Source organism: Lucilia sericata, unplaced genomic scaffold (assembly GCF_015586225.1).
Source record: "Lucilia sericata isolate MDLA Ls3-8-SP2 unplaced genomic scaffold, ASM1558622v1 Contig000108F_arrow, whole genome shotgun sequence".
Classification (NCBI taxonomy): Eukaryota; Metazoa; Arthropoda; class Insecta; order Diptera; family Calliphoridae; genus Lucilia; species Lucilia sericata.
This window is the reverse complement of record NW_023994140.1, coordinates 455,389-467,836: the sequence shown is the minus strand read 5'-3', so window position 1 is coordinate 467,836 and position 12,448 is coordinate 455,389. Positions and strand designations below refer to the sequence as shown.

Here is a 12,448-nt window from a genome sequence, read left to right as displayed (position 1 = left end):
ATAGTTCAGGTAATAGACAATCTATAGTCCAGACTATAGACAATCTTTAGTCCTAACTATAGACAGTCTATAGTTCAGACTATAGACCAGACTATAGACGATCTATAGACCAGACCAAAGTCCAAACTAGATTTTATATAATCTTTTGTCCTATATTTTAAAAATCTAAAGTCTAGACAACAGATTATCTACAGTGTAAGGTATAAACCAAAATATTATACCTTAATCCCTTTTACTTGTTCACTCCCCAAAATTTTTTGCTGCGTCTGCTGTTTTCCGCCTTCTTTTTCTTCTTCTCTGTTAGACTTTTACATTTCGGTCATAAAACGCATTTGCTAGTTGTGTTGCTTGTGGATTTACATTTTTTATTTTATACCTTTATTATGTCGTCTTAACATTTATTTCAACTTTAATGACATTTTTTTTTTTCGCCACAGTCTAAAATTTTTTTGGTTCTTATCTTAAACTAACAAAAAAAAATGTCTTTTTCTGGTTTGTCACAGATAAGATAGAGCAAGGTTTTAAAAATTTTACGGATAAAAAGTAACTAAGAAGTTTGACAATATGATATTTGAGGGATTTAGTAAACGAGGTGTATGAGTATGTGAGTTTGGTTTAATAAAATATTCAGCAATATATGTATATTTATGCTGTAGTAGAGTTTTGCTTAAGGCCACAAATATTTGGTTAAATTGATGGGAAAGTTTAAAAAAAATAAACTTTAAGACAAATGTCAAAAAGTTGGAGGTAAAGGTAATGGGTTTTTGTGGGTTTTGATAGGAATTTTTAGGAAATTAATGAAGTCTTCAAGTGGTTAATATGAAAAATTAATATTAGAATAAGATTTTCAAAAACTAAAAAAAAGAAAAATTAATCAATTTTTTCAAAAAGGTCTTTTTGAATAAATAAACTTTAATTCATATATTTTACTACCTCTTTATTGACCATATAGTAAATAAAAGAAAAAAATTCTTGAAGTAAACTTTTTTTAACAACCACAAATCCTTTAAGAATTAAAACCTATAAAACTAACGGAAACATTTAAAATAAACATGACCATCATCATCACCATCGTAAACAACCCTGACTAGTTACTAGCCTTTTCCCCATTTCATCTCACTCCATAACAACGACAAAGCAAAAGAGGGAGAAGAAAAAACTGCTCTTCAACTCAGACGTCATCTAGTAAGCAGCCTGCTTTAATTATGATTCTTGTTGGTGTTTCTTTCCATACAACTCTGCTATTTATTTGGTCAGGTTCTGTTAACAGGAATTTTTCAGTTAAAAAAATCATTAGAGTGTATTTTTATTTACTTTTTTTTAAACACCCAGGCTAATATTTTATTTAAACAAAATGTCTATGGTGGAAAATTGAAAAGAAAGAACAGAGTTCAATGACCTACACTAACAGGCAGTCAGGCAGGCACCTGAGTTAAAGTAATAATTCATAAAAAATTTATTTTGTAGTCTATGGCAGGCATGGAAAATTCTATATATGAACTATACACTAGACTATAGTTTAGTCTATAGTGTAGGCTATAGTTTAGTCTATAGTCTAGACTATATTCTAATCTGTAGTCTTGGCTATAGTTTAGTCTATCTAGTGTAAAGTTTTGTCTAAAGTCTACTATAGTCTAGCCTATAGTATAATATATAGTCTAGTCTATATAGTAGTCTATAGCCTAGTCTATAGCCTAGTATATAGTATAGTCTATTCTATAGTCTAGTCTATAGTGTGGTCTATAGCCTAGTCTATAGCCTAGTATATAGTCTGGTCTATAGTCTATTCTATAGTCTAGTCTATAGTCTAGTCTATAGTGTAGTCTATAGTCTAGTCTATAGTCTAGTCTATAGTGTAGTCTATAGTCTAGTCTATAGTCTAGTCTATAGTCTAGTCTATAGTCTGGTCTATAGTCTAGTCTATAGTCTAGTCTATAGTCTAGTCTATAGTCTAGTCTATAGTCTAGTCTATAGTCTAGTCTATAGTCTAGTCTATAGTCTAGTCTATAGTCTAGTCTATAGTCTAGTCTATAGGCTAGTCTATAGTCTAGTCTATAGTCTAGTCTATAGGCTAGTCTATAGTCTAGTCTATAGTCTAGTCTATAGTCTAGTCTATAGTCTAGTCTATAGTCTAGTCTATAGTCTAGTCTATAGTCTAGTCTATAGTCTAGTCTATAGTCTAGTCTATAGTCTAGTCTATAGTCTAGTCTATAGTCTAGTCTATAGTCTAGTCTATAGTCTAGTCTATAGTCTAGTCTATAGTCTAGTCTATAGTCTAGTCTATAGTCTAGTCTATAGTCTAGTCTATAGTCTAGTCTATAGTCTAGTCTATAGTCTAGTCTATAGTCTAGTCTATAGTCTAGTCTATAGTCTAGTCTATAGTCTAGTCTATAGTCTAGTCTATAGTCTAGTCTATAGTCTAGTCTATAGTCTAGTCTATAGTCTAGTCTATAGTCTAGTCTATAGTCTAGTCTATAGTCTAGTCTATAGTCTAGTCTATAGTCTAGTCTATAGTCTAGTCTATAGTCTAGTCTATAGTCTAGTCTATAGTCTAGTCTATAGTCTAGTCTATAGTCTAGTCTATAGTCTAGTCTATAGTCTAGTCTATAGTCTAGTCTATAGTCTAGTCTATAGTCTAGTCTATAGTCTAGTCTATAGTCTAGTCTATAGTCTAGTCTATAGTCTAGTCTATAGTCTAGTCTATAGTCTAGTCTATAGTCTAGTCTATAGTCTAGTCTATAGTCTAGTCTATAGTCTAGTCTATAGTCTAGTCTATAGTCTAGTCTATAGTCTAGTCTATAGTCTAGTCTATAGTCTAGTCTATAGTCTAGTCTATAGTCTAGTCTATAGTCTAGTCTATAGTCTAGTCTATAGTCTAGTCTGTAGTCTAGTCTATAGTCTAGCCTATAGTCTAGTCTATAGACTAGCCTATAGTCTAGTCTATAGTCTAGTCTATAGTCTAGTCTATAGTCTAGTCTATAGTCTAGTCTATAGTCTAGTCTATAGTCTAGTCTATAGTCTAGTCTATAGTCTAGTCTATAGTCTAGTCTATAGTCTAGTCTATAGTCTAGTCTATAGTCTAGTCTATAGTCTAGTCTATAGTCAAGTCTATAGTCTAGTCCATAGTCTAGTCTATAGTCTAGTCTATAGTCTAGTCTATAGTCTAGTCTATAGTCTAGTCTATAGTCTAGTCTATAGTCTAGTCAATAGTCTAGTCTATAGTCTAGTATATAGTCTAGTCTATAGTCTAGTCTATAGTCTAGTCTATAGTCTAGTCTATAGTCTAGTCTATAGTCTAGTCAATAGTCTAGTCTATAGTCTAGTCTATAGTCTAGTCTATAGTCTAGTCTATAGTCTAGTCTATAGTCTAGTCTATAGTCTAGTCTATAGTCTAGTCTATAGTCTAGTCTATAGTCTAGTCTATAGTCTAATCTATAATCTGGTATATTGTCTAGTCTATAGTCTAGTTTTCATTCTGTAGTTTTAATGATAAAAAATGTACTATTTTTTGTAATTTTAAAATTCCAAATTTCCATGTCTGGTCTATGGGTATATAAAGTTAATCATATGTACATACATATATACCGACATATGTCTACATATATAGTACATATTTAGGTACCTAAGTACACACATACATACATATTAGTATATTGAATTTTTATTAGCTTAGTCATTTACGTGTTTAAAATATTCCAAAAACAAAAGTTTACAACGCAATTTTGTAATTTATTTGAAAATCTATAAACATAAATTGTTTTTAATTTAAGAAAAAACCATTTTGTATAAATAAATTCGTCTAAAAGTCTATAAAATATTAAGTACTATAAGGCTCAAGAGCCTTTAATAACATTATTAAACTTTTAGTGGAGGATTTTTTCTTTTGTGGATTTTTTCATAATGTTGAAAGTTTGCTGGGTTATAAAAAAAAACATGTTAAAATAATTATTTAAATTTAATAAAATTAAAAAACTTAAGCTATTAGCTTTCAAATGATGAAAAATTATTTTGATTATTTGTTTAAAAAGAAAATATTTCTTAATGTTTTAAGTTTTATAACCTTTTTAGTTGAACTTAATTATATTAACATAATTAAGTAACTTTTTTTGAATAATTTGTTAATTTATTTACTTCATTTAATAGGGACTCCTAAAAGTATGTCATTTTATAGCTAAATATTAGCAAAATAAATGATGTTATTTAAAGAGAGAGAGAGAGTGAAAGGGAGATTTGTAAAAAGTCTAGGAATTTTGTCAGGTTCTAGACTTATTATTAACTTATTACAAAGTTGATTATACAATTTTTTGTTAAATGTTGTGTTTAATTAAGTTGAAATGAAATTTTGCTTTTGCTGTTAATTTAAATTGAGTAATTTAAAGCTAAAGTGCTTCAAAAAGAGAAATAACAGCTAGTTAGGGTTTATTTAAGGTTTAAGGATAAAGTTTAAAGCAGGTTGGATGTTAATTTATTGTAATTTGTCAGCAAGTCTGTCAAACTTAGATGAAAATGTTAGATAGTTCAAAAACTAACCTCAAAATAGGCTTTAGTTAGTGTCCATTCCCTTATGCCTTTTTAAACTTCTAAAAAAAGCGGAAATAATTTATTGTGTTGAAAGCCCATGTATTCTATTAAACTTAATCAGGACTTTATATACATGACAGCAACAAAACCCTGACCTACATAAAAACTTGAGAAAAAACATATTTACAATGGCCTACATAACTTCCAATAAATGTACAAGACCATGTGCCATTAACAGAGAAAAAAGTTGGAAAAATACTTGATAACTAAAAAATTTAATTTATATTAATATGAAAAAAAACAACAACAACTAAAATGTTAAAATAAACTAAAATGAAAGGAAATTGAATTTAAAGCTTTCTAGCGAAAAATTTATATAAAAGGAAAAATTTAAAATAATTCTGTTTTGTTTTAGTTCTGTTCTAGTTCTGTTCTAGTTCTGTTCTAGTTCTGTTCTAGTTCTGTTCTAGTTCTGTTCTAGTTCTGTTCTAGTTCTGTTCTAGTTCTGTTCTAGTTCTGTTCTAGTTCTGTTCTAGTTCTGTTCTAGTTCTGTTCTAGTTCTGTTCTAGTTCTGTTCTAGTTCTGTTCTGTTCTAGTTCTGTTCTAGTTCTGTTCTAGTTCTGTTCTAGTTCTGTTCTAGTTCTGTTCTAGTTCTGTTCTAGTTCTGTTCTAGTTCTGTTCTAGTTCTGTTCTAGTTCTGTTCTAGTTCTGTTCTAGTTCTGTTCTAGTTCTGTTCTAGTTCTGTTCTAGTTCTGTTCTAGTTCTGTTCTAGTTCTGTTCTAGTTCTGTTCTAGTTCTGTTCTGTTCTAGTTCTGTTCTAGTTCTGTTCTAGTTCTGTTCTAGTTCTGTTCTAGTTCTGTTCTAGTTCTAGTTCTGTTCTAGTTCTGTTCTAGTTCTGTTCTAGTTCTGTTCTAGTTCTGTTCTAGTTCTGTTCTAGTTCTGTTCTAGTTCTGTTCTAGTTCTGTTCTAGTTCTGTTCTAGTTCTGTTCTAGTTCTGTTCTAGTTCTGTTCTAGTTCTGTTCTAGTTCTGTTCTAGTTCTGTTCTAGTTCTGTTCTAGTTCTGTTCTAGTTCTGTTCTAGTTCTGTTCTAGTTCTGTTCTAGTTCTGTTCTAGTTCTGTTCTAGTTCTGTTCTAGTTCTGTTCTAGTTCTGTTCTAGTTCTGTTCTAGTTCTGTTCTAGTTCTGTTCTAGTTCTGTTCTAGTTCTGTTCTAGTTCTGTTCTAGTTCTGTTCTAGTTCTGTTCTAGTTCTGTTCTACTTCTGTTCTAGTTCTGTTCTAGTTCTGTTCTAGTTCTGTTCTAGTTCTGTTCTACTTTTGTTCTAGTTCTGTTCTAGTTCTGTTCTGTTCTAATTCTGTTCTAGTTCAGTTATAGTTCTGTTCTGTTCTCGTTCTGTTATAGTTTTGTACTGTACCGTTCTGTTCTAATTCTGTTCTAGTTCTGTTCTACATTTTATGGCAAATGATTAAATAAAGAAAATATAACAATGGTAAAATGTTAACAACAACTAACTAACATATTTATTATAACATATGTTAATACTAAAAAATTTGTTCTATATAATTTATATAATTTTTAGCCTCATTATCTAAAAACAAAAAAAAAAAAATGTTAGTTACCTGTTGTCAACTTGTCGTCATCTCTATAAAGCACAATAAAACATCTCATTCATTATTGTTGTTCAGGGTTTTTTTCCTACAATTCTTTTCAACTTACTTAAGTAGTGGAAAATGATTTATTTTCATTTTATTTGTTAACTTAGTGAGAAAGAGAGGGGGAGGGAAAAGGAGCTGGTGTTTTGTAATAGGTAGCAAAAAATCATATAATAAAAATAAATGGATAACAACAATAATAACTTTTACTACAATAACAAAAAACTTGTAGTTTTATGCTGAAATGACGGAAGCTTTTCTTTGTACAATTTATTATTCCCGAAGAAAAAAACGTACAAAAAATGAAGAATGACTAACTGCCTGAATGATTTTGTTAAAATCATAGCATATTTTGAAGGATCTATAATAAATGTTTATTATAGCATATTTTGAGGCAGCTTTAACTATTAAGTTATTTGCTTAATTTTACTTTAATACAAATATTTTATGTTTAAGACAAAAAAGAAATTTATAATTTTGTTTAAATTTTGCTATTGCAGACATGTCCTTAATAAGCAAATAAGGCTAAAGAATTTTTTCGTAATTTATAATTTTAAAAAGTTTGTTTTAAGGGCCAAAATAATGATTTTGTTCATTAAAGAAACAAACATTTTTGTAGTTTTTTTTTTCGTCATTAAAGGGTGCAGTAAAAAGTTATGTTTAGTTCTAGTTCAGTTCTAGTTGAGTTCTAGTTCTGTTCTAGTTCTGTTCAAGTTCTGTTCTAGTTCTGTTCTAGTTCTGTTCTAGTTCTGTTCTAGTTCTGTTCTAGTTCTGTTCTAGTTCTGTTCTAGTTCTGTTCTAGTTCTGTTCTAGTTCTGTTCTAGTTCTGTTCTAGTTCTGTTCTAGTTCTGTTCTAGTTCTGTTCTAGTTCTGTTCTAGTTCTGTTCTAGTTCTGTTCTAGTTCTGTTCTAGTTCTGTTCTAGTTCTGTTCTAGTTCTGTTCTAGTTCTGTTCTAGTTCTGTTCTAGTTCTGTTCTAGTTCTGTTCTAGTTCTGTTCTAGTTCTGTTCTAGTTCTGTTCTAGTTCTGTTCTAGTTCTGTTCTAGTTCTGTTCTAGTTCTGTTCTAGTTCTGTTCTAGTTCTGTTCTAGTTCTGTTCTAGTTCTGTTCTAGTTCTGTTCTAGTTCTGTTCTAGTTCTGTTCTAGTTCTGTTCTAGTTCTGTTCTAGTTCTGTTCTAGTTCTGTTCTAGTTCTGTTCTAGTTCTGTTCTAGTTCTAGTTCTGTTCTAGTTCTGTTCTAGTTCTGTTCTAGTTCTGTTCTAGTTCTGTTCTAGTTCTGTTCTAGTTCTGTTCTAGTTCTGTTCTAGTTCTGTTCTAGTTCTGTTCTAGTTCTGTTCTAGTTCTGTTCTAGTTCTGTTCTAGTTCTGTTCTAGTTCTGTTCTAGTTCTGTTCTAGTTCTGTTCTAGTTCTGTTCTAGTTCTGTTCTAGTTCTGTTCTAGTTCTGTTCTAGTTCTGTTCTAGTTCTGTTCTAGTTCTGTTCTAGTTCTGTTCTAGTTCTGTTCTGTTCTAGTTCTGTTCTAGTTTAGCAAGTTCTAAAAACACATTTTCTTTTATTAACCTTTATTACTCGTTAAAAGTGAATCCTTTTAACTGATTTTATTTTGAAAAGCCAACAGGCGTAAAATACTAAAAAATATAAAACTAATAATACAATTTTTTCTTTATTTTCTTTTAAGGTTGAGACCATCAAAAAAAAGGAAATAACAGCAGCAGCTAGAGGAGTAAATAAGTGATTATTTTTTTATACAAGAAAAAAAAAAAAAAAAAAAACGACAGGCGTTGAAAATTAGTGTAAAAGAGAGAAAAGTTTAAAAAGAAAACTTTTTAAAGTGTAAACAAATAAATTAAAAGTTTTGTGCATAAACTTAAAAAATTTTACAAAATTAACTGAAAGTTTTAAAAAGAAACAAAAACAGAGTTTAAAGAAACGACGGTGAAAAAGCTTAAAATTTTTAAAAGCTTTGTAAAAGTGTTTTTAGAGAGCAAAAGAGCTTAAAGTTTGATACAATTTTTTTGGAAAGGAAAGGTAACAGTGAACAGAAAAGCTTTAAGCTCTCCAACTTTGCAAATTATTACAGAAAAAAAGTATTAAAATTTGCACATGAAAGCGTTAGATTAACGACAAAAATTTTGAAAAAAAGTCTTATGAGAATATTTAAGTGAAATTTTGAAAAAAAAACCCCAAAAAAATTCTACAAAAATAAAATTCTGTCGCCGTTGTTAATAATACAGCGACAAAGTGAATTTATTTCAGCATACCATGTCCTCGATATCGGCGCAAGGCGTGGTCGAACGTGCCTCCGCTGAACTTTCCAAGCGTATAAACGGCCTCGGCTTGCGTTCGAAACATCATCATGGCAATAGCAGTAACAGCAGCAGTGGTAGTGGCAACAACAGCAGCTCCAACAATAGCAATAATACGTCGGGAGGTGGAGGAGGCGGAGGAGGCTCTTCCTCCAACTCTTCCAACAGTTCCAGCTCAACGAACTCAACGTCCTCGTCCGCTTCAACGTCGTCCTCGTCAACGGGTAAAACTTCGGTAATGGAGCGTGTAACGAATGCTTTGTGCGGTGGCAATTCCTCCTCTAACAACTCAAACTCTAATTCCAATACGACAAATTCCAATCTTTCGAACAGCAACAACAGTACAAGCACAACAGCAGTTGGCAGTGCCGCCACTACACCCGACAAACCCTCTAGAGCAGGCACCTTAGGTAGCACACAAACCCTTGTCAGTAGTAACACTACAATACAGCAACAACAACAGCAGCAGCAACACACTACAGTTACCGTCTCTAGCTATCAAATGCTGCAGAAGAGTCAGCAACACCAGCAGCAGCAACAGCATCAACAGTATTTAAGTTCTCAAATAGCTAACTCTACTCTGATCAACTCAAATCTAATGAACTCCTCCTCAGCCTCCCCACCAGCAGTACCAGGCATTCCAATGGGTGCACCGCCCGCACCCTCGGTCACTTCAATTGCCAAGCAAATGAACATAACCATACCTGGCTCGCCTCAATTCACCACCATGGGCATGGCAGCAGCTCAAAAATCACAATCGGCCACACCTCTACAAATGCGCAAACAACTACCCAATCCTCATATGCATCATCCCTATGCGGGTGCCGGATCTGCGGCCACTCAACTAGCTCAGGCTGTTACCCAGTCCTCACTGATCTTACCTAAACTACCGCCTCCCATTACCAGCATTGAAATACTCATGATGGATGATCGTTTCCTGAATAAATTCTTCCTGTATTTCTCTTCATATGAGCGTCGAGTGTTGGCTCAAGTTTGTACAAAATGGCGAGATGTTTTATATCGCAGTCCACGTTATTGGTCGGGTTTGCTGCCGACACTACAGTGCCGGGAACTGAGACAAATGTCTGCCTCGGATAGAGTGAAACTGTTTAATACTCTTATCAGGCGGGGTTTTCATGCTTTGGCGTTGGTGGGCGCCAATGATGATGATGCTTATGATGTGGTGCATTCGTTTGCCTTGGCGTCGAAACATATACATTCGCTATCGCTGAGATGTTCATCGATATCGGATCGAGGTTTGGAGGCTTTGCTAGATCATTTGCAGGTGAGTTTTCTTTAATATTATTATATTGAAAATTACAAAAAAGAGACAAATTTTGTAAAGACTGTCTGTAATATTGAAGGTCCCAAATTTTTCGATTGTATTGTGGACTATAATCTATTCTATAGTATAATCTGCACTTTAGGGTGGTTGGTAGACTAATCCATATTTTAGACTAAAGTCTAGTAAATAGTCTTGTACTAAACTAAAACTGAAGTACAACTAAACTAGAACTGAAGTACAACTGAACTGGCACTGAACAGAACTAGAACAGAACTAGAACAGAACTAGAACAGAAGTAGAACAGAAGTAGAACAGAAGTAGAACAGAACTAGAACAGAACTAGAACATAACTAGAACAGAACTAGAACAGAAGTAGAACAGAAGTAGAACAGAAGTAGAACATAACTAGAACAGAACTAGAACAGAAGTAGAACAGAAGTAGAACATAACTAGAACAGAACTAGAACAGAACTAGAACAGAACTAGAACAGAAGTAGAACAGAACTAGAACAGAACTAGAACAGAACTAGAACAGAACTAGAACAGAACTAGAACAGAACTAGAACAGAACTAGAACAGAACTAGAACAGAACTAGACAGAACTAGAACAGAACTAGAACAGAACTAAAACAGAACTAGAACTAGAACTAGAACAGAACTATAACAGAACTAGAACAGAACTAGAACAGAACTAGAACAGAACTAGAACAGAACTAGAACAGAACTAGAACAGAACTAGAACAGAACTAGAACAGAACTAGAACAGAACTAGAACAGAACTAGAACAGAACTAGAACAGAACTAGAACAGAACTAGAACAGAACTAGAACAGAACTAGAACAGAACTAGAACAGAACTAGAACAGAACTAGAACAGAACTAGAACAGAACTAGAACAGAACTAGAACAGAACTAGAACAGAACTAGAACAGAACTAGAACAGAACTAGAACAGAACTAGAACAGAACTAGAACAGAACTAGAACAGAACTAGAACAAACTAGAACAGAACTAGAACAGAACTAGAACAGAACTAGAACAGAACTAGAATAGAACTAGAACAGAACTAGAACAGAACTAGAACAGAACTAGAACAGAACTAGAATAGAACTAGAACAGAACTAGAACAGAACTAGAACAGAACTAGAACAGAACTAGAACAGAACTAGAACAGAACTAGAACAAACTAGAACAGAACTAAAGCAGAACTAGAACAGAACTAGAATAGAACTAGAACAGAACAGAACTAGAATAGAACTAGAACAAAACTAGAACAGAACTAGAACAGAACTGAACTAGAACTGAACTAGAACTGAACTAGAACTGAACTAGAACTGAACTAGAACTGAACTAGAACTGAACTAGAACTGAACTAGAACTGAACTAGAACTGAACTAGAACTGAACTAGAACTGAACTAGAACTGAACTAGAACTGAACTAGAACTGAACTAGAACTGAACTAGAACTGAACTAGAACTGAACTAGAACTGAACTAGAACTGAACTAGAACTGAACTAGAACTGAACTAGAACTGAACTAGAACTGAACTAGAACTGAACTAGAACTGAACTAGAACTGAACTAGAACTGAACTAGAACTGAACTGGAACTGAACTAGAACTGAACTAGAACTGAACTAGAACTGAACTAGAACTGAAATAGAACTTCTTGTTCTAGTACGGTCTCGTGGTTATCCTCTTTTTAAACAATTATTTTTTTGCCATTTAAGTTGTCCTTAATTTGTATTTATTTAAAAAACTCTGTTGTATCTTTTTAACCATACCTATTATTTCCCTTCTCCCTTCTTTAAAATACTTAAAATGTTTTTCATTAATTATTCAAATGCATTTCTTTCTATATTAAAACATTTTCTTCATACTCAGTCCCTCATTTTTTAATGAGACCTTAAAATATGCAATGTTATTTTTAATGAAGCCTGTAAATGTAGGTATGCTAATTGAAAAAAAAAAAACAATTTCAATGTGTACTCTTGTATTTAAAAATATTTATTTACATTTCATTTAAACTTTTGCGGCATTTTGAAATGAATTTGATTTGCAATTTTAAATAAATTTATTTATTTTGTGGATTTTTATGAAATTTAATTAAGTATTAAACAATCATAATGGATGATAAGTATTAGTTTATATGCCTAAAAGTATGCCACACATGCATGTAATTAAGGGGAATTAATGGAATTAGAGGATTAATGGTTATTAGTGCTTGATTATATGGGAAAGATAGTGTTTGATTATTGATAATTTGTAGCAGATTCAATTAAATTTAATTAGGGCAATAATACGATTTGCGTAAATTATCAAATTTTAAATTTAATGAAATTTTAATTAAATATTGAAGTTCGATTTGTTTCTCCTTAAAATAGTTTGCTATTTTTGATTGAAATTTATCTAAAACACTTATTTATTTAAAAAATACTATTCCATATTAAGTTTTCTTCAATTAAACTTTATTATTAAACAATTTGCTCCAACTCTACATACTATTCAGCAAAATTACTCATTCAATCTTAACTAAATTGCTGTGTTTCTAAAACGTGCCCTAAAGCTGACGTCAATAAAATCCGAAAAATCATTTCAAAGAATTTGTAACAAAATTAAAAGCAGCATTTCAAATAGCAATTTAAACAATAAAAACCAAAATACTAAAGCTGCAATTGTCTGTGTAATAAAAAACG

The 12,448-nt window shown here is 31.9% G+C and overlaps 1 protein-coding gene across 3 annotated transcripts in view; it reads left to right on the top strand.

The window, feature by feature from the left end:
• LOC119600257 (F-box/LRR-repeat protein 16) overlaps window positions 1-12,448 on the top strand; it is a 110,770-nt gene that overhangs the window by 22,675 nt on the left and 75,647 nt on the right. For all 3 annotated transcript variants that reach the window (XM_037950373.1, XM_037950374.1, XM_037950372.1), the window contains exon 2: window positions 7,843-9,755. In XM_037950373.1, the coding sequence (XP_037806301.1) occupies window positions 8,427-9,755 (1,329 nt within the window). In that variant the 5' untranslated portion in view covers window positions 7,843-8,426. The remainder of the gene's footprint in view (window positions 1-7,842; window positions 9,756-12,448) is intronic.